Here is a 25278-nt window from a genome sequence, read left to right as displayed (position 1 = left end):
TTGTTCAGACGGCTTTGATAATTAATTATCTTTTTAATTATCTCTTATGAATTGGGGATGCAACTAATTAACAAAGAGAATAAAAATAGAGTTTATCGAATTAAATTTATCATACAAACATTTTTTATTGAATTTTTTTTAATATATATACACACATATCTTAAAAAATTCACGACGGGTAAATTATTAGAAAATAATATTTTGGGCGACCTTTTAAACCTAATTTTCTGTTGATGAAAGGGCATGTGTTGGCCATTGAAGGAATAAGCTAAACGAGCAAATCCAAGTACAGCTAATTAATAAATTACCTAATGAACTGTCTTTAAGCAGGGGGGTCAAAACTAATTAAATTAGAGCTTAGACAGTCAAATTCCTTGTGTTCAGGTGATGCCGAATTTGAAATCTAAATGAATTAAAAAAAGTACCTATATGTTTGGTTTTTCAAAGAATGGAAGGACCATATCGAAAATCGTAGAAATTTCTAAAGCTCAAACCGCAATTAATAAAAAAATTGTTAGGTGTTGGGTCTTTGCTTTGTGGGGGAATAAGTATGGAACCTCGAGGTGGAGGGCGTGCGAGCAAAGGAGGCATAGCCATCACAGTCTCCTAAGACATGGTCAAAATAATTCGAAATGATAATCTCTCGCACCTTTCCCCAATTTCCTTGGCCTGCGTTTCTTCATTAATTAATACTGTACTTTTTGGCATGGATCCTCCCACCATTGCGCACTTTCTAGCATCTTAATTGACAGTCAACACTAAATCACACGCAAACTTACAAGTTTATTTATTAATTCCACGCTAGCTCTAGAAAGAATATAATATATATAATTACAAGTTTAAAAAAATCTGCAGAGAAGTTAATTCTTTAACAAACAGACTTGTTGAAAGAGAGATCAATTGCGATAGAAACTTCTATGTTGTACTGTCAAGCTTAATTTCCCTATAACGTGTTGTTGTAAACATTATAGCCTTGTATGTACTCTGTTTTGACTAAGACTTCTGTTTCACTGATCAATACCATTGCCTTCCAATAAATATAACTGAATATGATCAATCGAAACGCATTCAAAGCAAAATATGCTTGAAACCCAGTGTCTTAAAACAGATCGTAAATTTTGAAAGCGATGGTTACACCATGCATGTGTGAAAGAGCCTTCATCCTGTGGTCAGGTACGTACTGATATGACTTTTTAGCATAGGAAGCAGCAACGGTAAATAGTAGAGTTTGAATACATGATGACATTGGCCTAATTGAACTTGTTTGGCTTTTGTCTCACTTTGTTGTGTTCACAAAAACAAAAGCTTGAGTGCCTTACGCGCCCGCCCCTAAATATATGCAATATCAGGCCGGGCAGGCACGAGGGCAGCGGCAGGCTAAGCTGGTTCACATCTTCCACTCTATGTTTTGGCTCATGAAATCATGATGCTTGTCCCACTATCAGTTGATCCATATGGCTGCTGCTTTAGTTCCATTCCCTGATTCAAAGGGGGAAGGGCGCCATTGCGGTCCAGCTCTAGCTCTATAGCGCCCCCCCCCCTTTGGCCCTTTCCTTGCAGTGCGTGCCTGCTTTTTGAATCCCCCATGTCATGCCCATGCCATTGCGTACGTCGCCCTATCCGTGTGTGCATGTAAGATTAAAATTAACCCCTTCTTTTCACACCGCGAAAATGTCAATGTAAAAAGCTGGGTAGAACCATCAATTTTACCATTGGACTTGAAGCTGTTGCACTAGTTGCTAGCAGCAAATTGTTCTGCCTATATCAGATTGGGGAAGCTGATGTGACACATCAGGCCCTGAATCTGTTGAACCAAAGAAACAATGTTTGGACAAGGAATCACTGAAATACTAGGAGACATCCCACTACATGAAGAAATCATTAGAGGGGGATGCAAATCATGCAGCTACACCATACGGCTCTCCGCCCTGCATGAAAGCTTCAAAGCAGTATGAGACGTTCAAATAACCAAATCAGGAAACCAATAATGTTGAAGATGGGGATAAAGTAGTAAAGGGTGTTGGAGACTTTGAATGCTATTCTCACGTACATGTCTCAGAGGAAATTTTGAAAGTAATTTCTCTTTGCTGATTTTTCCTTGTGCATGTGAGTCCAAATTGGAGAGCTGTTGTGTTGTGATATTTTGGAGAGGTCCATTCGGGAACAAAAACCCTGCAAAGATTCTTGCAGACAAAAGGATTGATTAATTTTTTGAAAAATCTTGGTGCTTGGTGGTCCTACCTACTGTTTTCCAGGTTAAATTGTGACAGCCTATTTCGTCCTTTTTCATTGCACTTCATCACTTTCTGCAGTCTCCTTCATTGGTGACTAATTTGTGCAGGACGAAGATAAAGGTATTTCCAGTCGGGTACATGTCACCTCTAAGACAATGAAACAACTGCACAGGAAATACCCAATTTCCCTGTAAAATTTCCTCACCCGTTGAAGCCTCAGAGGCTGCAGTTGGTGGAAAAATGATCTGATTCTGAAGCTTGAAAGGCCCACACCAAGAAATTCACTCATTTCATTTTTGCAGATTGACCACGACTTCTCATTGTAATTAGGGCCACACCCCATTAATTGATTATTACCCACTTTTACATGCTGACAAAAACACTCATTGGAAAAAATACTTGGCGCTGAAAAATTCACCCTTCTTCACTCTAATAATAATAATAATTATAATAATAATAATAATAATAATAAATGTGGACCATTCACCAGCTTCATGCAATTTAAAAATTATGTATAATTTTCTTTTCGGTGACGTTAGTGAAAACAATTTATCAAAATTGATGGAATTCGATCAATTTAGTTTTTTATTTTATTATTTCGATCAATTTTTAATATGTAAAATTAACGATCGAATATTAATAATATATTAAAAGTAATACAATTCAGAAATTGAATTTTTTTTTTTTTTGTAAAGGGTTGGAGATTTTAACTTCAGTATTTTATGTGGGCGGGCCAAGGTTACTGCAGAAGGCTAGGTCAGGCCAGCCTGGTCCAGTTGGGGCAATGTTGTGGGCTTATGGGCTTCATTTTTCTATTTTGGGTCGAACCTATCATGCCACCTTTTCCTTCTTTTTGGATGACTTTCACCTGCTTTTCAAGCCCAATGATCACAACTTAATTTTAATTTTCAGTTAAAATTTAATTAATTAAGTTAATTGAATAAATTTGATTATAACGATTTGGTTAATTCAATTTTTTGATTAATTTAGAAGTGAAGGTGATTAAAATCGATTAATTTGATGGGTTTCAGTTTTAAATTTTGTTTTGATTAATCGAATTGATCAATTTAGAATTTTAAACACATAGGTAAGTATATTTTAACGTATTTTTGGTTTATATTTATGAAACATTTAATATTTTTAAATATGTTTGTTGGAACAATTTAATGTTATTAAACTTATAACGTCGATAAAATTTCATAATTTAATTTTATTTATTTTCTAATTAGTATAAAAAATGAAATTAGCAAAATTAGACTTGAATTCAAAAAATTTCGATTAATTCAATTAATTGGTTAATGCTATATTTTCGTTTTTTTTTTTTTTGCTCAGCACTCTATTTTCATTTAGTTTGATTAATTTTTAAATAACATTAGATTATAAGAATTTTTATTTCATGATTTTAGGAAATATAACATTCACATGGTGGACAATTTGACTACTATAAATTTTTCTTTCATTTATATTCATTGAAACCTTTTTAATATTATTAAATTTATAATATTGGTAAGATGTTATAACTTAATTTTATTTAATTTACAATTAGCATAGAAAACGTAAAAGTAAAAAAATTGGGCTTGAGTACAAAAATTTCGATTAATTCGATTTAATTTGGTTAATCGATTAATATTATATTTTTATTCACGATTAAGTTTAAATAACATTTAATTATAATATTTTTGATAATGATAATTTTTTCTTTTATGTCATGGATGACGACAACATTGAGTTCATTCTCTTTGGAAAAAAAAAAAAAAAACTAAGAAAGTTACAGGCGTGCACGGCACTCGCCTTGTGAAGTAGTAGGCTAAGCCAGGATTCCGTTATATCCTTGTCGGAATACTGCCACCTGGACGTATCTAGTTGTTCCCAAGTCAGGCCCCTGTCTTAACGATAACTACCCTCTCCAAAGTCTCAAGCTTTAGCCATTAAGCAAGTGTTTCCACTCTCGAAGTCCGAAACACAAGAACAAAAACAATGGCGTTCGCAGCGCTGTTTTTGTCGGCGACGAAGCTCGTCGGAATGATTCTGACGGTGTCTATCGCAGCCAACGCTTTGTCTTTCTCTCGTTACCGGAAAAAGAATCTCCGACGGTTCAAATCTCCCATCGACGAATCCTCTGATACGCTTGCTGATTTCAATGTCAACGGTAACACTCAACTAAACCAGTAATTTCTTTTGTTTCTTTGACTTTAGTTTCGGTAATCTTTAGCCTTTGAGTTGCGTGTTTGGGATTTCAGAGTGAAGCTCGAAGTGTATGAGGAATGGAAAACTTTGAATTTGTTGGCTTATTTATGGCTTTATATTGGTCTCTTTGATTGTAGAAAGATGGCTTTAGTCTTAGAATTAAATTTCCCAGTGTATGGAATTAATTATTTGTTAATTATGTGATAAATTGAGGCATTTAAATTTTAATAATTTTATCTGGTGGTTATGTGTTCAGGTGAGGGGGAAAATGTGTTTTTCTTTGGATTAGCAACAGCGCCAGCACATGTTGAAGACAGGCTACATGATGCTTGGCTACAGTTTGCAGAAGAAATTCCTTGTCACAAGTCAGAAACAAGTGATGATCAGCTGCAAGCTGATGCAGTGATGGGTGCTGCTGCTGCTGCTGATGGTAGCTCTCATCAAGCTATATTAACTTGGAAAGAGTCTAACGAGATGGTTAAGAAGAAGAAGAAGCCTCTTAAGGTAGCCATGGAAGCCATGATAAGAGGGTTCCAGAAGTTTGCAGACGATGAGGTAGAGGAAGAAGAAAAAGCAGAAGGAAAATTGCCTGCTTCAAATGAGGAATGCTATCATAATGTAGCTGCATGGCACAATGTTCCTCACCCGTAAGCTTTATAATGTAATGTGATGCCTTTATTTACAAGATGGGTCCTGGGTGCATGAAGGATGTATTAACTGATTCTCTCTTGTTTTTACAACTTTTTTGGTTAATCATTATATACATGAGACTCATTTTATCTGTTGTTGACTTGAGAAACGGATTGCTTTAATTGGTTTCAGGGAGGAGAGATTGAGATTTTGGTCTGATCCTGACACGGAACTGAAGCTGGCTAAAGATTCTGGCATCAGTGTCTTTCGAATGGGAATAGACTGGTCTCGAATCATGCCACAGGAGCCAGTTAATGGGCTTAAGGATGCTGTAAGTTTCGTGCTACTTTACTAAATCATCTTTTGTTTTTCCATTTTCATAATATAGAATAACAAGTGGTACTAGAGTTTAACTTACTAAGTCAAGTTGATGCCATTCTAACTCACTCTGGATCTAGTTTTGGTTTGGTATTAAAATCAAAAAATGGTTCCATGTCCATGGGGGTGACAACAGAAATTTTCACTACAAATCTGAAAGTTATGGTGACAGCTCAAATGCTCAGTCATAGCTCAAATATATGCCAATTTCTCTCTCTCTCATATGCACCTGTCACCACACATAAGGGTGTCCTTTTCATCTACAATAACTGTTAAGGGACCCTTGGATTTCAGTAAGTAAAAGGGAAACAAGTAGGAGGGTATTTATAATGCAACCATATAGGTGATGAATTGGGGAAACGATCCCTTGCCTATAAAATGTAAATTTTTGGTCAAATTTAAGACACCTGTATGACATCCAGGTTTCCTTGTTTTTCCTATATTCAAGTAAAATGAGTCTGCATTGAGTTGGGTTGTAAGGTGTTGCTATTTAGGTTAATTATGCAGCATTGGAGCGATATAAGTGGATCATCAGCAGAGTTCGCTCCTATGGAATGAAGGTGATGCTCACATTGTTTCATCACTCGCTGCCACCCTGGGCTGGTGATTATGGTGGATGGAAGCTGGATAAAACTGTTGACTACTTCATAGATTTTACCAAGTAAGTCTTCCATTAAGTAGTAGTTTAAATTCTATACTTTTGCAGCTCCGATTTCAGTAATCATACTTTTTTTAATGCAATCTAGGTTGTACTGATGACTACTCTATTCTCATTTTTCTTTTGTATAAGCCAACAAGGAAGCTTTATAAACAATTGTAACTGTCTTGGTAAACTTCTGGAAATAAAATTTACAGTTGCTAGGTGAGAGAGTGGTAAGAATTCAACATTCATCCGTTGCTGCTCTTAAGTGAACTTTAACTCAAATTATGATACAGATTGAATAAGGCTGCTTATTTTACTTCATATTTCATAATAGCCACATCATGCTAGTTTTACTTTAAGAATGACTTGTTTTTGTACGTCCTACCAGTTTCATAACTTTGTTTTTGTGTGCATACTATGCAGGCTTGTTGTCAACAGAGTATCCGATATGGTTGACTATTGGATAACATTTAATGAGCCTCATGTCTTCTGTATGCTCACATATTGTGCGGGTGCTTGGCCTGGCGGTCATCCTGATATGCTGGAGGTTGCCACTTCTGCTCTACCAACTGGTGTTTTTAAACAGGTCATGCATCGGATGGCTATTGCACATTCAAAGGCGTATGACTTTATACATGAACAAAGGTTTCTCCTTATGGAAACTCTGCAGAAAGGGGTTTTGTCAAAAAAATTCACATATTTCAAAAAAGTTGGATTATTGAGTGTTTGGAGATAAACAAACATAGATATACATGTCTTCACCCCGTTTGACTGATTTTCTATATTTATAATTGCTGTCACAAATTTGTGACATTCCAATTTCTATTTCATTTCAGCAGCACATTATCAAACAAAGTAGTTGGGGTAGCACATAATGTATCATTTACGCGCCCATATGGTCTCTTTGATGTTGCTGCTGTTACATTGGCCAATTCTCTCACCATTTTCCCATATGTGGATAGTATCAGTGACAAGTTGGATTTTATGGGCATAAACTACTATGGACAGGTTCTTTTTTCCTGCTTGACTTTTTTTTGCCCTGTTAACAGAACAATGTTTTGTTCTGCACATATAAACCTATTGACCTTACTCTTCTGGTACCAGGAAGTGATATCTGGTACTGGACTGAAGCTAGTAGAGACTGATGAGTACAGTGAATCAGGGCGAGGGGTTTATCCAGATGGCTTGTTTCGAATGCTGATTCAGTTCCATGAAAGATACAAACACCTTAAAGTTCCCTTCATCATTACAGAGAATGGGGTTTCTGATGAGACAGACGTGATCCGTCCACCATATCTTTTAGAACATTTGCTTGCTGTATATGCAGCAATGATCAAGGTTTGACTGTAAACTTTAACAAAATCTAGAGTTTGGTTTTCTGAAATTAGTTACTTACAAGAACCAGGTACTAAATCTTATGCTTGATTAAAGGGTGTCCCTGTGCTTGGTTACCTTTTTTGGACTATTTCCGACAACTGGGAGTGGGCTGATGGTTATGGTCCCAAGTTTGGACTTGTAGCAGTTGACCGTGCCAATGATCTTACTCGGGTGCCACGTCCTTCATATTACCTATTTTCCAAGGTTATGTTCTTTTTCACATGGATGTTCCATCATTGATCTTCCTAATGCTACTCTCATGTGTTTATAGTGAAACATCACAAGGTGTGTTGATTTCAGGTGGTAACTACAGGTAAAATTACACGTGAAGACAGGACGAGAGCATGGAATGAACTTCAAAAAGCTGCTACAGAGAAGCAAAAAAGACCTTTCTATCGGGCAGTTAATAAATACGGTCTGATGTATGCAGGTACTGTAGCAGGTTCTTCTTATCCCAAACCCCACTTTAGGATGATCTATGATTACCCACATCCAAATGAATTGTGGATGATTTCGGTCCTCACTGTTGAAAGACAATAATAGTGATGAGAAATGAGCATGAAAATTTCAAGATAAGACCAAACATAGAATGAAGTTGCTCTTTATTGGTTTGACATCTAAACTTTAAATAAAAACATACGAGGCCATTGGCACAACCTTAAATACATTACATGCAAGGCACTATACTATTGTGCATGCTTATTGAATGTCCGAAGTAGTCACTTTAAAATGGCCTTGCGGCCGGCACATGCTGAAATTTTGCTATATAATGCAAAATATGACTTGAATCATAATTACTGTTGATGGTTTGTAGGAGGCCTTGATAAACCTACACAGCGACCTTACATTGAACGAGATTGGCGTTTTGGACACTATGAGATGGAAGGTCTGCAGGACCCATTAAGCCGCTTAGCACGATGCCTTCTTCGACCTTTCTCCCTCAAAAAGAATAGAAAGTCCAGAAAAGTTGATCCTGAATTGGTTCTTCAGCCTCTTGAACTGAGTGTCTGATTGCCTGTCCATGCTGTTCTTTTGTTTCCTTCAACATTTCTACTTAAAGTTGGGACTATTGCATTTTAAAATCAAGGTGTATCAACTCTAATCTAGTTAAGAAATCTTCTTTCCCATTTTGGTTCCTTTCTATGGAATTTTTAAGATGCAGCCCCATACCTTGAATTTTTCTTTCTTCTGTTTGGCTTCTTCAGTCTGTACAGTTCCCTAAGAGGCAAAGACTTATGTTCTTGTAAATAGTGATTCAAACATGCAACCTTTCTTTTCCTTCAGCTGTATCTCCAGGCAAGTACTTGGCTCAAGATTTATCATTGATCTGCTCAAGAAATAAACTTGGAAATTTTGACGATTTCCGCATACTCAAGGATAAAGGATTTAGATGGTGAAAATGCACTGAAACCAGGATTTGGTGCTTCTCTCTCTTTCTCTCTGAATGCTGTTGCTATAGAAGACTCTTACCAGTGTTTTCAATTTTTCCTCCTGTTCCTAGGCTGAAATATTTTGTGATAGTTATCCCACCGTTCGCAAGCAGCAACTTATCATCATAGAACTAATCATTTCTCTGCTTTAGGGTGGACAGTTTCAGAGAAATTTTATAAAAGCATAGTGTATGCAATGGTTTCTCATGCACCTGCTCTTTCCCCCTCTTTGTTTGTCGTTTGAGAATCGAGCAATACCGCATCTTCACGATGGGCTTTCCTTTCTTGAATGGCAGATTCTGGCTTACCCTGTCCCCTCTTGGATGGTAATTGGCAGAGGTACTAGCCAAGTTCTTTCTGGCCTACTTTAGCAAAGGACAACCTTTTCACTCTTTCCTATAGCTTTGAAATATATGATTGGAAAAGAAAAGAAAAAACAGAAAGAAATATATGATTGGCATGTGCGAAGATAATTGCTAAAAGTTGAGAAGCAAGTTTTATAAAAATATGTGATGCCTGAATCATTGAAAGAAAGCTATTTGGACTACATACATAGTTCTTTCAACTAGTCAAATGACGACTTAATGAGCTTCGCAACAAACATTACCATACAAAAAACCAATGATAAAAATAAAGCTTGAGGTGATGTTTATCACATTGTTAAGGTGTTTCCCAATTGATCTCAGCCACTCAATTCCTTATGTCAACTCTTTTAGCCAAGTGAAAGTACCCCATCTTTTCCCTCTACTTCAAGTCAAGATGTTGAAATGCAGTAACTCTCTCTGAACTTAGCTTTGCAACTTGTGGCAGAGTTGCAGAACTCGGAAACAGAAATGGGCACCATAGCTCCATCTAAAAGAGTTTCAACTTCTCCCTCATTCACATATTTCTTCCTTGGTTTCTTAATTACTCACATTAAAGGGTCAGGAGCATACCTGACAGCTCAGGAATCTGATAGAGTAATCAATCTACCAGGCCAGCCGCCTAGCCCATCTATCTCACAGTTTTCAGGTTACATCACTGTAAATCAAGAGCATGGTAGGGCCCTTTTCTACTGGTTCTTTGAAGCTCAGTCTCAACCATCCGAGAAGCCTCTACTGCTCTGGCTCAATGGAGGTTATGCAAGCATTTATTGCAAGTTTGCAAATAAATTTGAGTCTACAATATATTTGACTCTTTACCCTTTTGCTCTTAAATGAAGGACCTGGTTGTTCCTCGATAGCTTATGGTGCAGCTTCGGAGTTGGGTCCACTGAGAGTTGGTAAAAATGGTGGTGACCTTCATTTCAACAAATATGCTTGGAATAAAGGTTTCTATACCACTTTCTCCTCATCTACTTTGATTTTCATTCATACAATCGATTACTCTATGAATGAATTCTAGAAATTTCGGGTAGGAAGATCATTTTTTTTTCCTTCCTGCAGTGGCCAATATACTGTTTGTAGAATCTCCTGTTGGAGTTGGCTTCTCTTACACCAATACATCTTCTGATCTTACAAAATTGAACGATGCCTTTGTTGGTAATTCAGTGGTTGTAGAAGTGATATTTAATTAGTTACAAATTGAAACAAAAAATTAATTAACTAAGTTTACCATTTCTCTTAGCTGAGGACACCTACAATTTCTTGGTGAACTGGCTTCAAAGATTTCCACAGTTCAAAACTCATGATTTCTTCATCTCAGGAGAGAGTTATGCGGGTAAGATATGTTTTGATGCTCTCCCCCTTTCTCTCTCTCTCTATAAATAAATCATCATTCTTCTTGTTTTGCAGGCCATTACGTGCCTCAGCTAGCAGAGCTCGTGTATGACAGGAACAAGGATGGAATTAAGTATCCACTCAAAGGCTTTATGGTAAGAAACTCACACACGCCAGGGAAGTTATATTTTATCCATTTCCATGAATGCTGGAGCAAAACAGCCCTAAGGTAATGCATGTGCTGCAGGTAGGGAATCCGATAACCAATGATTACCATGACTACACTGGCATAATGGACTATGCCTGGAGCCATTCTGTAATCCCAGACCAGCTCTACCACAAAGTGAAGCAAGTTTGTGATTTCAAGCTGTTCGACTGGTCCATTGAATGCGGTGATGCTGTCAACCAAGTCTTTGACAAATACTCAGAAATCGATATTTATAATATCTATGCCCCCAAATGTCTTATTAACAGCACTAGTTCATCAGCTGTTAGTAAGGTGAATATCTATCTTGCTGCTTTCGAGTCTGCAGGAACAAATTTTCTGATATAGTCATGGATGGAAATATGATGTAAGAATGCCATTTTGCAGGTAAAAAACTATGGCTTAAGGAGAATGAGGATCCCTGGAGGTTATGATCAATGTTATTCTGAATATGCAGAAGATTATTTCAACCGGGCAGATGTTCAAACATCCCTTCATGCAAACAGCAGAGGAGGAAAATGGGAGAGCTGCAGGTAAGTATCCTGATTCCATGTATTAATCAGCATGTAGGTTTTACATAAGAATCCCAACATGATTTTTCCTTTTTGCCAGTGATTCTATCTTGATGACATACAATCTTTCTGTTTTCTCCGTACTACCCATCTACCATAAGCTCATCAAAGGAAACCTGAAGATATGGATATACAGGTATAACCAATGCTCATACTTCCATTAACGGATATTACAAAACTTGATAAAAAATGATTAGTCTGGTTTAACAGTGGGGACACGGATGGAAGAGTACCATTCATTAGTTCTCGATACTGCGTCGAAGCCTTGGGGCTTCCTCTCAAATCACCATGGCGGTCCTGGTTCCATAACCATCAGGTTTCACTACTTTTTTTAACCCTGTGTGCTGCAATCTTCATCCTGTCTATACATTCATAAGAGACTTAAACTGAAATCTCCCCTCCATTGTCACATAAACATTAATTTCAGTATGATTTGAAAGTAATATTTATCATGTTAAACAGGTTGGAGGGAGGATGGTGGAGTACCAAGGGCTGACACTTGTGACGGTGAGAGGGGCTGGTCACCTGGTGCCATTGAACAAACCCGGCGAGGCTCTCACCCTCATCGCTTCTTTCTTGTCCGGCCAACCGCTGTCCATCCATAGATAATAAGAGCAAATCATTTTATCCTATGTCTTTAAGCTTAGTAATGATTAAGCATTGGGGTAGTTGGATCATTTCAACTCCCTCCTTTCCCTCGTAAAAATTGTGTTAAGAAAAGCATATTACCTATTGTTGTTAGTTACAAAAGTAAGATACCCGGGTAAGATGCCCGGATTCCTTTTCAAGCAAACAACGCCGTCGTTTCGTTTGAGAATGAGAGATGGCTAGTTCCGTAATTAAAATCCTTTGTGAAGGGCATTTATGAAACAACTCAGAGTATCCCGCCATCGAGCTTATGTGGTGATCGCTGGTCTGTCTGACACTGATTCTGCTCTCACGCTTTCTATCACTTTCTTTTCTCTCGGCTACATTTATTTTCTTTTCTGTTTTCAACTCAAATTTTCTCGGGAAACTATAAGAAAAGAAAAAAAAATGAAAATACGACGACAATTACAAGGCCAAATTAGCAAAGGCGACCGAGTGGAAGTGAAGCGACCAAACGGCGCGTATTACGCGGCGACGGTGCTTCGGTTCCCGTCGGTAACGCGGAAGAATACGGTGTTCGTGGAGTACGAAGTCATCAACGAGGGTACCAAACACGTCAAGGAATATGTGGATTTGAGTAACCTACGACCGCTGCCGCCATGTGAGCCGAACCGTTGCTTCGTACCTGGAGACTCCGTCGACGCCCACTGGGAGAATGGCTGGCGTAAAGGGGTTGTCAAGGATATACTTGAGAATTCCAAATATGTTGTGGGTTTTGATGGAAACGGAGAAAAAGAAGAAGAAAGTGAAATTGAGCAATGTAACTTGAGGCTTCACAGAGAATGGGATGATGGCTCCTGGGTCCCGCCTTTCACTGAACTGGTATAACTGTGCTTCATTTTTAAAATTTTTAATGATGGGTTCTTTTGTTTAGTGTTCAAGTGCATGTGTTGTTCGATTATAGTCTTACTGAGCATTATATGTTCTTTTAGGCGGTATTTATGTTTGATGTTGAATTAATTTTGATGGGTTTTTGTTTTTGATGTTTAATCTGGATGAAAGCTTTTACCTTTATAATTTGTTAAGTTGGTGAGTGGTTCATTTTACAGTGAGAACTTTGATTTTGGAAAAAGCTGTTGGAGTCATAATGTAAAGTTCAGGGTTCAATTCCTGGGTTTTGAATTTAAATGCTGTATGTAATCATTGTTTTGCAATTGGGTTCAAAATATGTTCTAAGTTGATAAAACCTTGAATTACAGACTCAGTCATCTAAGGAGAAGGATGATAAATTCAGGAGGGTCAAAGTGAAGATTGTATTTGGAAAAAGAGCAGCAGACGCCAAACTTCGAAAGGATGACGAGGTGGAAGTCACTAGGGAGGAAGAAGGTTTCAGGGGTTCATGGTTTAGTGCGGTCATTGTCGAATATATCAGGAATGACAAGTATTTGGTGGAGTGTACGACCTTAAGGACAGAGGATGGAATGCCTTTCAGGGAGGAAGCAAATGCATGCCATATCAGACCATGTCCACCTGAACTTTCACCTATTGCTAGTTTTCACCTGCGTGAAGTTGTTGATGCATGGTATAATGACGGGTGGTGGGTTGGTGTGATTTCCGGAGTACTCGCTGGACCGAAGTATGCTGTCTATTTCAGTCAAACAAATGAGGAATTAGAATTTGATCACTCTTACCTGAGGATTCATCAGGACTGGATCAATGGGAAATGGACCATTGCTTCTGAGGTATGACTTACAGATTCTAATTATAATTTATTCTGGTGGAGTTTGATATGTTTTGCAACATCAAGTACCTAGTTCAATGAAAATTTGTAAGTCATTTGAGAAATTGGAAAAGAAGGAACATGCTAGTAGGATTTTGCAGAAAATTAATCATCCATAGCAATGAATATTTTCCAGTTTTTTTGGGGAAAGATTTTCTTGTAAGTTACATGGTTTTAAGAAATAATCCTGCTATGCTTAGCTGTGTTTCTATACATAAACAATCTCCATGATTGTTATGTTTTCCTATTTATTCTTTCAATATGCATTGAATATCTTAAGCTATGACATGCAGGAAACATCAAGACAGCTGCTAACTAACTCTAACAAGTTGCTACACAAGATGGCTGTCAAGGAGAAAAGGCTTAAGGCAAAATTTCCTAAGGGAATGAAGGTAGAGGTCAAAAGTGATGAATATGGTTTTGAAGGCTCTTGGTTTTCTGCTGTCATTGTTGACTCATTAGGCAATGATAAATATTTGGTGGAATATCTGATGCTGAAAACAGAAGATCAAGAAGCATTGCTTAGGGAAGAGGCATATGCTTCGTACATAAGGCCCCATCCCCCTCATGCTGAGCATGCCTATCCTTATCAATTGCTTGAGAATGTTGACGCTTGGTATAATGATGGGTGGTGGATTGGTCAAATCGTTAAAGTTTTCACTGGCTGGAGGTACACAGTCTACTTCCGGACCACGAATGAGGAACTAGAATTTGAACATGGTGATCTGAGGCCTCATCAAGAATGGATTAATGGAAAATGGGTCATTGCTTCCAGGGTAAGACTAGCAGCCATTGCTAAGAACAGTTTTTATCAATCTTCTTATTAGAGCTATTTTGCACTACAGTTTCTCCCCTTCAAGCAACCTATGGCTTCCACCTAAGAAACTCCCAGTTGTATATGGCCACAGAAATAACCACCAACACCCACTTAGGAAGTATCTTTCGACTTTTGAGTATTTCTTGTATTTAGATAAGAAACATATCCATGTTGCATTCTGAGGATTCTTACACTTGCCCATAATCATCAGAACCAGTCTCATATCTCACGCAATGACACTCTCTATACAGCCACTATAACTAATGCTTTGTTTACTGTCTTCTTTTCAGGATGCTAGCTGAGTTACAGAGGGACTTGCAACCATTTTGAGTCAGTCATTGACTGTGTCTGAACCTTGGTGTTCCTTTTGTATCTGTCACTCATTTGCACTCTGGTGTTATGACTCAAAGCATGTCTTATATAATGCAGGCGCTGCCCAGGTGCAATGCTGACATCTTTTCTGTGTAGAAGTTTATTCTCTGACTTATCTGATACTATCTTGTAAAGAAGTTTATTCTCTTCCAAGTTTAAGCTAGCAGCTGTCTTTTTTACCTAACTTTTATCTCTGCGGTTACGTGAGTAATTGGAAGAGGAGATGGGATCCAGGAATTGGGCATTTTCAAGCATATTCTTGCCCGACAAGCATTTTTCCTGCATATTCTTCCCTTTTCTTTACCTTGCTCTAACCGGATGATTTTACTTTCCACACATTACACATATATAAAAAGATCATGACGTAAACAGCAGAAACAGTTAAAAAACAGGAAAAATAAATACACAGATTAAGAAACTTTAAACATGCAAGTAAAGCTTCTTTCTTGCACAGTTGCCCTTCTTTCCCTCCTCTTCCTCCGCCTCCTCAGGAAACATGACTGTCTGAACTTTAAACATTGATACCGGAAAAGATCTGGACAAGCCGACCTGAGTCTTGAATGTGATAGATGCTGAAGGATGAGATTCTTCGACGTAGATTTCTGTCAAGGTGACCCAAATCATGAACTCTTTGGCTTTGACACCGGTCAGGTTCTTGATCTTGTTCGGCTCGAAATAAGCTGTGATTTCGTTGTCATAGCTGATGACAACATCCTTAAACTTGTACGAGTCCGTCTTCTTTTTATGTCTGAGCCAGACAAAGCCAGTATCCTTGACGTATCCACATTCCTGTATGTCTTGCAAAGTTAGCAAGCCATTTGGCAAGCCTTTTGCTTCTAACAACGACGTGAACTTCTCTCTGCATGTTTCGTCACCGTAATAAACCTCAGCTTTGGGCTTCGTTTCTTGTGTTACCCGACACATCTTTCTCCTTCACTTTCGGTGCGGTGTTTTTGGTTTGAACAAGGATCGAGGGGGTTGTTTTTGAGGTGGAGGTGGAGTATTGGAATGGTATATCATTTCAAATTAAACTCCTTTTGTTTATTGGAGAGACAGGGCTACGTGGTCATTTTGGCAATGCCCAAGTTCATGTTATAACCCCCCAAGAACTGATTTTCACGACAATAATCACTTGTTACCAGAACAAGAACGTTTACCGGTAACTTAAACATTGGAAATGCATCATGTTCTCCTTTTCAAGTTCACCCTTTTTGTCTTTCTGGGCTTTATTTATTCTATATTATTCAGCTGAATCCGGCTGGGTTTTGTTTGGGACAATGTCAAAAAGCCCATTTACTTATATTTCTTGGATGCCTAGTGGACCCCTTAACGACTTTGTGTAGGGCCCAGAATTCCATATCCACTCCTATTTCATCGCAGCCATTGAAGTAACTGAAAACTTGTTCCGATGGCCAAAGGTCCAACATATTACTTTTACCGGATCTCTGACCACCTCATAGCGAAATACCTCAAACTACTATCTTGTCCTATATCAGTATTGGCTTTACCAAACTATTCTTTGTTAGGAAAAATGATTCTTTAGAACCCCAGAAGGGAAAAAAATAATTATTTTTTCTGTCTCAGAAAAGGCGGTTTCAATTCCCATCACCAAATTTATTCATCTGGTAAGCAAAATTTAATTTTTTTTTTAGTTTTCTCAATTGAATTATGAATTTAAAAGATGGGTTTTTTCCCTGATGAAGTTATTTTACTAATTCTTGCAAGATTGCCTGTAAAGTCGCTTTTTAAAACCAAAACTGTTTGCAAACTTTGGTATAGATTAGCATCAGACAAGTATTTTGTAAGACTTTATAATGAGTTGTCTGCTAAGAACCCCATGGTCCTTGTTGAGATTTCTGATTCGATAGAATCGAAATCAAGCTTAATTTGTGTTGATAATTTGAGGGGTGTCTCTGAATTTTCATTGGATTTCTTGAAAGATAGAGTGAAGGTTAGAGCTTCATGTAATGGCTTGTTGTGTTGCTCTAGCATTCCTGATAAGGGTGTTTACTATGTTTGTAACCCTATGACTAGAGAGTTTAAATTGCTTCCTAAGAGCAGAGAGAGGCCCGTCACCCGGTTTTATCCTGATGGTGAAGCCACGCTTGTTGGTTTAGCATGCGATTTATCAAGGAATAAGTTTAATGTTGTGTTAGCGGGGTATCATCGTACGTTTGGTCATAGACCTGATGGGACATTCATATGTTTGATATTTGATTCGGATTCGAATAAGTGGAGGAAGTTTGTTTCGTTCCGAGAAGATCATTTCACCCACATGAACAAGAATCAAGTTGCATTTGTTAATGGTGCTCTTCATTGGTTGACTGGTAGTTGTTCCTATATACTTGCTCTTGATTTGGCTTATGAGGTTTGGAGGAAGATTTCATTGCCTGATGAGCTGAGTTATGGTACTGGGAATAGAGTTTATTTATTGGAGTCCAATGGGCGTTTATCTTTGATTCAGATTTCAGATGCATGGATGAAGATTTGGGTGATGAAAGACTATGAGAGGGAACTGTGGCATATGGTGGATAGCGTGAGTCTTAGATGCATTAGGGGACTAGTGCCTGGCATTTTCCCCATCACTCAAACTGGTGAATATGTTTTTTTGGCAACCCACAAACAGGTTTTAGTATACCATCAGAGGAGTAAAGTGTGGAAGGAGATGTACTCTGTGAAGAACAGTGCTACCCTCCCACTGTGGTTCTCGGCACATGCATTTTGCAGCACAATCTTCCCCTGTGATTAAGGCGTGGTCAACGTGTATTGAAACTGTAGTACATAAATAACTTATTGCAATCATTGTTGTGACTTATAAATTTGTGATTTTCCAAACTCTTTCTTTATCATTTAAAATTCATTGTATTCGATACTTCATATGAACAACTTATCAAGCAGAATATGCCTGTGGTTTTGAAATTTGTGTGCAGTATTCTAACTAATTGGTGTTAGTGGGACAAATTCATATCATGGATCAGAGCATTGGAAGCATTTTAAGTCCATTTAGGCTGATCATCACTAGGGTTAATCAAAGCTTGGTTAACAGTAGTAGTCGTTTAAATCATACCATCTTAGTTCAACTTCGAAAAAGATATGAATCCCTTCATTCTGTCTTGGGGAAATTGTTATCTTTGTCACCTTTGTTTCCTCATCCAGGTTTCCCTGCCTTGGAAAACCTGTTATAGAATTGTTTAATTGTTGAATTGCTAGAACTTTTTCTTCCCCAGAAAGCAAAAGCAGATCACACATTATTAGTGATTCCTATCTTTTTAGTCATTTTTGAATCATATTTTTAGGGTGGACACAAGGTCAAATGTTGTGCATGTCACTTTTTCCTTTTTCTCCTCTATCTTGGAAGCTTGAAAATGAAGTATGACATGTTAGGAACCGATGCCTTTAGCTTTCTGCATAACATTCAAAGCTGAGAAAATGCTTTAGTACATGTTTGGATGATCAGATCGAATGTAGTCTGTTGAATTTTAATTGCATGAATGGTTTTGATAAACAGATTCCAGGAGGCAAACATCCCATCTCCTGAATATATTTAACTCATGTATTTGAGCTTTTTACCATGTTTATATTTAGAAGGACTAAACCTGAAACTAGTTAAAGTGTTTCTCATCAAGTTGAGCATCTCAAAAAGGATTACCAAATAAATCACAGTTCATCTCTGGCTCGTACACTGAAGTTCTTGCACTTGCCCCTAGTCCAGAATCTCAATTTTAGCAAACCAACCCCAACCCCAAGCCTCTGCCTTCTTTTCTAGGATAATGGTAAAGAAAATTCCTGCCTAGTGATGTATTTTTGGCAACAGCTACAATGTCAATAAATTCAACATCAATTATCTGTCAAACTTGGACATTGTCAACAGTGTGAAATGATAGTCACCCATTGCCAAATTTATGGTTTTCTTCCAAGAAAAGAAGGGTCATTTTTTTTGCTAGGAGGTTATCTTTTTTTCTCTCTTCTTATTTAATTGAACACAACTAGGACTGAGTACATGGCTTCAATATATCCAGGAAAAAGGAATGCCAAGAAAGCTCCATGAATAATTATGGCAATTTTTTTGTCCCAAAGTACATTAAAGCAATTAAAATTAACATTAGTTTTACCGTAACCCGTTAAGTTTTAATCTTTATCTTGATTGTAAATAAAAATTGAATTAAAATTTTTATTTTAAAAATTATTATTAATATGATCTCAAATTACTTACAAGCATGTCAAATTTGTTAATTGTTTAATTAAAAGGAAAAAAAAAAAACAAACAAACACTTCCCGTCATAAACCTTCCAAAATGATAACCTTAACCGGGAATAAGAAATTCGAGGACTGAACTGAACCGAAAGTCAGCAACCAAACAGGCCGCAACAACAGCATCCAATCTTGGTCTTAGGATGAGAAGAAACACAACACGAGTTCCGTTTACAGCTTCGTGTGTTTGACACTGTCTTTTCTGCACTGCCCCAAAATTCTGTCTTTTCTTTTTTTTTTTTTTTTGGTTATCTCCAGGAACACACCTTTTAATTTATTAAAAACGTTTCCTTCGATTCGACCTTTTTTTTTTTTATTTCTTTTTCCAATTAGTGGAAAAAAGATTAGACAAAACCAAAGTTTAGCTTATAGAGTATTAAGAACAAAAGAATAGCACGCTTTATAGCCTCCCTTTTCTTTGATGCTCATTTACTTCTCATTTTTAGGGCTTTTTTATTATTTTTCTTTATTGGGTATCTGTCAGTTTTCTTCTCCATGGTAGCTGCACTTCCCCTGGTTTAAGGTAATTGTCAATATGCCTACCCTTTCTTTCCTCTTAAATGCCAAAGTCTTTGTTTTGGCAGGATTTGACTATCTGGGTGTTCTTTCTTTCTTTCCTTTATTTCTTTTTTCAAGTTATGTTATCTTCTTGTGGTTTATACAGACCCTTTTGTTTTTTCAAAACATTTCTCTCTTGCTGTTATGAAATTTCTGGGTTTTGGTTCCCAAATGGGTTTCTTTGTTCTTCTTCCTTGTCATAGCAGCCAGTTTGACAGAGGCATGTGAATTGTTTATTAATGTTATTGAATTAACCTGTGTTTGGTAATAGTATAGTGATGAAAAGTTGACTGTTATTACTGGTTAAAGGAGTATTTATGTAACTCATTTCTTTGAGAAATTGCAAGCAAGTTTTGCTTTCCTCCTAGGAATAATTTCCTTCTCTTAAATTGATGAATTTTTGTGGAAGCCTGGTTGGCGCTGTTATGAAAATTGTCTTCTAGTTATCTTTCACCAAAATTTTGTGCAGTATGTGCTTGTGCCTGATACGAGGCTATTATACTCTCATACAGGTTTGTCTTCGGTTGTTCATCAATTGCCAACATCAGACCTCTGTTGCTTCTTTTTCTGTTTGGTATCGTGTCACTTGTTCTGCTTGGTGTTGGGTAGCAACATCAAACCTGATGAATACTTTGTGCACGCAACTTTTATTGTATATGTTTTGGCATACCCTGGCACGAGTTTTAATAAGTAAATATTTGTAGGTTATTTTATCTTGTGTTAAGCATGCTTGAAAATATGCTGGTTAACTGTGTGCATTCTTTGGTGGCAGGTGAAATGATTTTGTTTAGGGGAGGTTTTTTCATGTCAACTATCTTGCATGGTTCTCTTGATAGACTAGGGATAGATTGAATTGACTTTTTTAAGAAGCTCCAGTAGTACATATAATTTTAATAATTTTATGGCTCGGAAAGGTAATCAGCAGAAGAATGGGAAAAAAAGGGGTTCAGATGCAGGTTTTCCGGTCTCCGATGCAAAAGGAAGAGGAAAGGCAAGTGAGGTAAAGGTTTTTCCAGGAGAGGAACTACCAAATGGTAACCCTTCAGGCACTCCTTTTACAGAGAGCGTCAGTAAAGGTCACCAGGTTGGGACTGAGAATAACTATAGGCAGAATTCTGAGAGAATTGTGTCGACGGAAAAGCATGGAGATGCTGCAGAGGGTCTTGGCCAATCAATTTCTTCTGGGAGTAGTTCAGGGGATTGCATTGAAAATGCACTTCCAAAGGAAGCTTCAAGTGAAAGGGAACAAAATAAGATATCACCTGACCGGTACCTTCATCCAAAACACAAAAGGGCAGTTTGGGGCTGCTTTCCAAATGGTTTTCACCTCAAAGATGCCATGGAGAATGTAAACTTTTCAAATAATGTGGTGGTAAGAAATGTGAGAGCATCAGCTGTATCCACCTTGAAGGTGGTAAACCAGTGGCTGCAGAGGCAGAGGCCATTTTTCGTTTCTCTAACAACTAACATTTATAATGCCCGAGATTATGTCAAAGTAAAGATTGAGCACTTATATCCCGTTGTGTTGAAATGGCTCATGCATTTTGGAAATATAATGCTTCTCTTGTCAATAGTCTGGTTGGACTGTACTCTTAGGGGCATTGATTCCTTCCTGCGCATGGGTACAACATCTCTTTTTTCAGTTATATGGTGCAGTATGTTCTCAGTGATTGCCATGGTCGGGATGTTGAAGTTTCTTATGGTCTTGGTAAGCCCTGGTTGTATCTCATCTTTGTTTTTCCTAAGGTTTTTTTTTTCCATGAGATCCTGATGCCTCAATTTGCATGTTGAGAATTTCTTGAAATATCGAGTGCCTAAATTTTTGTATTTCCTTTTCAAAGGATTTATTTGATTTTGTTGAGGAATGACTTGAGCTGTTGGTTGCTTAAATGTGCATTTTTTCACAATGATTTATTGATTCTTTTGAGGAATTTCATGAGCTATTGACAAATTATGCATTCTTATTACTTGTGTAAATGTTGATTACTCAGGCCATGGCTGCTCTGACAGCAGTTTTTGTCGGGTTTACTCTTGCAATGCTGGTAGTAGCTGTTTTTGGAACTATTTTCCTGTGGTTTTATGGAAGTTTTTGGACAACACTTCTTGTGATCTTCCTTGGAGGTGATCATTTTTCCTTTTCTGATTGGATTAGTTCTATCTGCAAAATTAACTATGTCAAACTTATGAAATCTAATGTTTGCTATTGTTCAGGATTGGCATTTTCATTTAGCCATGAGCGTCTTGCACTATTGATCACCACCATATATTCTGTATATTGTGCTTGGACGTATGCTGGATGGCTCGGTTTGCTTTTGACTCTAAATCTCTCTTTTATATCAAGTGATGCTTTGATCTACTACCTAAAGAACAACATAAATCAGCAAGCAAGACCTGACGGAAACCCCGAAGAAACTAATGGAATGCACGGTCAACCAGGCTTCTTTAGTGACGAGTCAGTGCATGCTTCATTCTCTGAAAATGTCCCAGGGTTTTCAGCAGATCATGGCCCTGGGTTAGCTTCAACTAGTGGGGTTGATACCGAGATAACTTCTGAAGATGAAGTTGCTCGATTGTTGAATTGCACTGATCACTATTCTGCATTGGGTTTGTCACGATATCAGAATGTTGATGTTAATGTACTGAAGCGAGAATATAGGAAAAAGGTATATCCTATGTTTATTTCACATTATTTGTATGATCATACATCAGATTCCACTTGTGATGGTCACTCTGGATATTGGTGAAATGTGATATGATCAATGGGGTAAAATCTGAGTGAGTTTCTATGAAAGTTCTTTTGGATCAGCTTACACTGGATATCCACCATTTGTTATTGTTAACTGAAAATAGGAAAAAGATGTCTATGGTATTGAAATTTTGCAAACTGTTTGCTAGGCAATGCTGGTCCATCCTGACAAGAACATGGGTAATGAAAAGGCTGCAGAAGCTTTTAAAAAACTTCAAAATGCATATGAGGTAATCTCTTGGTTTATCATGTTTCTCCCCCCTGGTGGTTTGACATTTCCTTTCTGATAATAATATTAATTTCATTTGTAGGTCTTACTTGATTCCTTAAAGCGAAAAGCATACGATGATGAACTTAGAAGGGAGGAGCTGCTAAACTATTTTCGTAGGTTTCAAAATGCTTCTCAAAAGGTTTGAACATACATCCTGCAAGTTTGTACTTGAATATAAAGGAATCGTGTTCAAGTTGCTTATAGAGTTTAGTTTGTATAATCAGCTTTGATTTTCCCCCAGTATCCTCATTTGTGATCATTCCTGTTATGCATTCCCAGCAGAAAACAATGTTCTCAAAATAGTTTTTTGATTTTGTAGATCACTGAGCTCATAGTTATCTAATTGTACACAATTTCCAACACATTAATTTGGTGCATCTGTATTTCTGTGTATGACTTTTGGCTGTCTCATTGAACTCTGTCATTTTCTTAGCTGTATCAGAGGGTGTTCAGGTTTGTCAGTGAAGTGTTTTATTTCTTGCCTGTGTTCATTTGAGTTAAGAGTCTTGAAAGGTACTAATGTTGTTGTAAAATGTTTGTTCTGATTATTACCAAGAAATGGCTATCTTAAGCATTACATTTACATCCATCTTCTTAAAGAATGTAGATCATGTTTGCATGGAAAATATATTTCTAAATTGGATGGAAGTTTTTTACTTGAGGTTCTTAAAAACCTTTTTCTAAGTAGGTACATCAATCTTTGCATCATACTTGACATTTTATTGTAATTTATTGCCCAGAATGGTGGACATGGCTTCTTTTCCTCTGGATTTGCATGGTCAGAGGCTGATGGGGAGGAACTGTTTGGAGATTCTAGGCGAATTGCCTGCAAAAAATGCAGTAACTCTCATGTTTGGATACATACCAAGAAATCAAAATCTCAGGCGAGATGGTGCCAGGTATTTCCTTTCCTCTTAAATTTTGTAGTGTTTTAACTTGTCCTTTGTTTATGACTTTGATAATTAGCATACCGTCATCAAGCTGAGGGAGCCTGATTTCTATAAAATGGTGTTCCCTTACAAGAAATGAATTTTGTATTTGGAACTTATCTTGCCTAAGGAATGCAAAGATTTTCATCAAGCAAAAGATGGAGATGGATGGGTTGAACAATCTTCACAGCCCTTCTTTTTCGGGTTATTGCAGAAGGTATGCACTGTCCACCTCTTATTACATGCTGATATTTTTCTCTTTTGCTATTTCTTTGATTTGATAAGTAATTAATAATACAATGTCTAAAAACACAATTAAAAAAAAAAAATGAAGAGGTGAGGGGATAACACTGCAAAAAAAAAGAAGACTGCTTTTAAAATATTAACCCTAGTTAGTTAAGATCAAAAGAAAAAAATAGTTAGTTAAGGGTCAAGGCTTGTTTGAGTTGATACTCATAAGAATTGGTTCTGCATTTTTACATAAAGTTATTTCGTTATTGGTGTAGGTGGATGCTCCCTCTGCCTATGTTTGTGCTGATAGCAAGATATATAATGCTACCGAATGGTATATTTGTCAGGTAAAGTGATGTTTACTTAGTATTTATCAAGTCAATCTGCCACCCATCATGTTTGCATTTATGAGGAGATTTTGAACATATTTTAATAGAAAGTTTCAGTAACGGTGTTATGGGTTAGGGTAGATTGATACATCGAAATAAAGTTTGGATACCACATTGCACATTTTTTTAGTACAGGTATCACATTAGATATTTTCTAAACTATAGGGGCTAAATGTGACATTATCCCTTAATCTTTTCAAACATCGACTTTGGCACTTGATATGATCCATTTCATGCATTTGGTGTCAAGAAATGTGTCTGACTTTCATGTGACACCCATTTAGACACCCTTGCAATCTGCATCATGTCCAGACACACTTTTACAGTGTCTGTGGTTGAGGATAAAACACTCATACGGCTGGAATCTGTTGCAGGGAATGAGATGTCCACCCAACACCCATAAGCCAAGTTTTCATGTGAACACTAGTGTGACATCCAAGCACGGTACCGGCAAGGGATCTAATTCAGGACAAAGAGCTGGCAGGATACCAACACCTAATCTGGAAGAAACCATGACAGAGGAAGAATTCTTTGAGTGGTTACAGAATGCAGTACAAGCTGGCATGTTTGACAATGTTAGTGGTAGCAGCTCTGCTGAGAGCCCATTTGCCAAAGCGGGAAGTGGCTCCAAGAGTAGTGGTAGCAATATGAGTGGTGGTAGTGGAAACAAGAGAAGGAAAAAAGGAAAGAAACAGTGGTGAGCAGTCATAATGATTTGTAACCCCCAGATTCTCTTGGGAATTCAGGAAGTTTTGGCCGTACAAGAGTGATTGTCTCACGAAAAACTTGATCCAGTTGAAGTTATTATCGGGCAAGAATGAGTAGAAAGCCCCTTGAGCATATATCAATGCAGATTTTGTATAGCATTTATATCCTCCTCCTATCTTTTTCTTTTTTCCTCAAATAATTAGAAATGGAGCATCATCATACCAATATGAAATAGATTGCAAAACCTGGAAGGTTTCTACTCTTCTTCTTGGCTTACCAAATGTT

General features: G+C 37.4%; 6 protein-coding genes across 11 annotated transcripts; 5 read left to right on the top strand and 1 right to left on the bottom strand.

Annotated features, from left to right (window-relative positions):
* The first annotated feature begins 4000 nt into the window (after positions 1-4000).
* On the top strand, positions 4001-8809 carry SFR2 (Glycosyl hydrolase superfamily protein). Of its 3 annotated transcripts, none has more exons than XM_007035820.3 (10): positions 4005-4383; positions 4678-5068; positions 5244-5382; positions 5924-6090; positions 6496-6717; positions 6912-7080; positions 7177-7410; positions 7504-7653; positions 7750-7879; positions 8264-8809. In XM_007035820.3, the coding sequence occupies exons 1-10, from the start codon at positions 4212-4214 to the stop codon at positions 8458-8460; spliced, it is 1971 nt and encodes a 656-aa protein (XP_007035882.3). In that variant the 5' UTR covers positions 4005-4211; the 3' UTR covers positions 8461-8809. The 3 variants fall into 3 exon arrangements, with proteins under 3 accessions (XP_017975601.2, XP_007035882.3, XP_007035883.3); XM_007035821.3 differs by having other exon boundaries at positions 4006-4383; positions 6909-7080; XM_018120112.2 differs by having other exon boundaries at positions 4001-4383; positions 6912-7410.
* A 769-nt stretch (positions 8810-9578) lies between these two features.
* SCPL33 (serine carboxypeptidase-like 33) lies at positions 9579-12726 on the top strand. Of its 2 annotated transcripts, XM_018119928.2 has the most exons (10): positions 9587-9995; positions 10081-10188; positions 10304-10399; positions 10485-10577; positions 10652-10731; positions 10824-11075; positions 11169-11314; positions 11394-11489; positions 11564-11669; positions 11816-12726. In XM_018119928.2, the coding sequence occupies exons 1-10, from the start codon at positions 9713-9715 to the stop codon at positions 11960-11962; spliced, it is 1407 nt and encodes a 468-aa protein (XP_017975417.2). In that variant the 5' UTR covers positions 9587-9712; the 3' UTR covers positions 11963-12726. The 2 variants fall into 2 exon arrangements, with proteins under 2 accessions (XP_017975418.2, XP_017975417.2); XM_018119929.2 differs by lacking the exon at positions 11816-12726 and having other exon boundaries at positions 9579-9995; positions 11551-11669.
* On the top strand, positions 12218-15094 carry LOC18603705 (agenet domain-containing protein). Its single transcript, XM_007035815.3, has 4 exons — positions 12218-12823; positions 13201-13683; positions 14015-14497; positions 14829-15094. Exons 1-4 carry the CDS (start codon positions 12218-12220, stop codon positions 14838-14840), a joined length of 1584 nt encoding a protein of 527 aa, XP_007035877.3. The 3' UTR covers positions 14841-15094.
* Positions 15095-15229: 135 nt separating this feature from the next.
* LOC18603704 (plant/protein (Protein of unknown function, DUF538)) lies at positions 15230-16081 on the bottom strand. Its single transcript, XM_007035812.3, is given in 2 exon segments — positions 15230-15747; positions 15749-16081. Coding segments are annotated over 2 exon segments (444 nt in total). The 5' UTR covers positions 15776-16081; the 3' UTR covers positions 15230-15330.
* A 223-nt stretch (positions 16082-16304) lies between these two features.
* Positions 16305-25257, top strand: LOC18603702 (Chaperone DnaJ-domain superfamily protein). 3 transcript variants are annotated; one of them, XM_088805277.1, is made up of 11 exons: positions 19340-19684; positions 20232-20409; positions 20492-21427; positions 21711-21840; positions 21931-22382; positions 22615-22695; positions 22777-22875; positions 23477-23635; positions 23796-23882; positions 24172-24243; positions 24660-25257. In XM_088805277.1, the coding sequence occupies exons 3-11, from the start codon at positions 20621-20623 to the stop codon at positions 24984-24986; spliced, it is 2214 nt and encodes a 737-aa protein (XP_088661403.1). In that variant the 5' UTR covers positions 19340-19684; positions 20232-20409; positions 20492-20620; the 3' UTR covers positions 24987-25257. The 3 variants fall into 3 exon arrangements, with proteins under 3 accessions (XP_017975019.2, XP_088661403.1, XP_007035870.3); XM_018119530.2 differs by lacking the exons at positions 19340-19684; positions 20232-20409 and adding an exon at positions 16305-16535; XM_007035808.3 differs by lacking the exon at positions 20232-20409.
* LOC18603703 (F-box family protein) lies at positions 16543-17829 on the top strand. Its single transcript, XM_018119531.2, has one exon. It carries the CDS (start codon positions 16592-16594, stop codon positions 17657-17659), a length of 1068 nt encoding a protein of 355 aa, XP_017975020.1. The 5' UTR covers positions 16543-16591; the 3' UTR covers positions 17660-17829.
* Positions 25258-25278: the final 21 nt, after the last annotated feature.

The sequence above is a fragment of the Theobroma cacao genome, chromosome 4, assembly GCF_053813885.1.
Source record: "Theobroma cacao isolate CCN51 chromosome 4, ASM5381388v1, whole genome shotgun sequence".
NCBI lineage: Eukaryota > Viridiplantae > Streptophyta > Magnoliopsida > Malvales > Malvaceae > Theobroma > Theobroma cacao.
This window is presented reverse-complemented; position numbering and strand designations above follow the sequence as displayed.

Coding starts and splice junctions, on each gene's coding strand:
- LOC18603702 (XM_018119530.2), top strand. CDS start 20,621: ATGGCTCGGAAAGGTAATCAGCAGAAGAATGGGAAAAAAAGGGGTTCA. Junction 22,383..22,614: donor AGCGAGAATATAGGAAAAAG/GTATATCCTATG, acceptor ACTGTTTGCTAG/GCAATGCTGGTCCATCCTGA. Junction 22,696..22,776: donor AACTTCAAAATGCATATGAG/GTAATCTCTTGG, acceptor TTTCATTTGTAG/GTCTTACTTGATTCCTTAAA.
- SFR2 (XM_018120112.2), top strand. CDS start 4,212: ATGGCGTTCGCAGCGCTGTTTTTGTCGGCGACGAAGCTCGTCGGAATG. Junction 4,384..4,677: donor TGCTGATTTCAATGTCAACG/GTAACACTCAAC, acceptor TTATGTGTTCAG/GTGAGGGGGAAAATGTGTTT. Junction 7,880..8,263: donor ATACGGTCTGATGTATGCAG/GTACTGTAGCAG, acceptor GATGGTTTGTAG/GAGGCCTTGATAAACCTACA.
- LOC18603705 (XM_007035815.3), top strand. CDS start 12,218: ATGAAACAACTCAGAGTATCCCGCCATCGAGCTTATGTGGTGATCGCT. Junction 12,824..13,200: donor TCCCGCCTTTCACTGAACTG/GTATAACTGTGC, acceptor CTTGAATTACAG/ACTCAGTCATCTAAGGAGAA. Junction 13,684..14,014: donor AATGGACCATTGCTTCTGAG/GTATGACTTACA, acceptor TATGACATGCAG/GAAACATCAAGACAGCTGCT.
- LOC18603703 (XM_018119531.2), top strand. CDS start 16,592: ATGGGTTTTTTCCCTGATGAAGTTATTTTACTAATTCTTGCAAGATTG.
- SCPL33 (XM_018119928.2), top strand. CDS start 9,713: ATGGGCACCATAGCTCCATCTAAAAGAGTTTCAACTTCTCCCTCATTC. Junction 9,996..10,080: donor ACTGCTCTGGCTCAATGGAG/GTTATGCAAGCA, acceptor TCTTAAATGAAG/GACCTGGTTGTTCCTCGATA. Junction 11,670..11,815: donor CCTGGTTCCATAACCATCAG/GTTTCACTACTT, acceptor CATGTTAAACAG/GTTGGAGGGAGGATGGTGGA.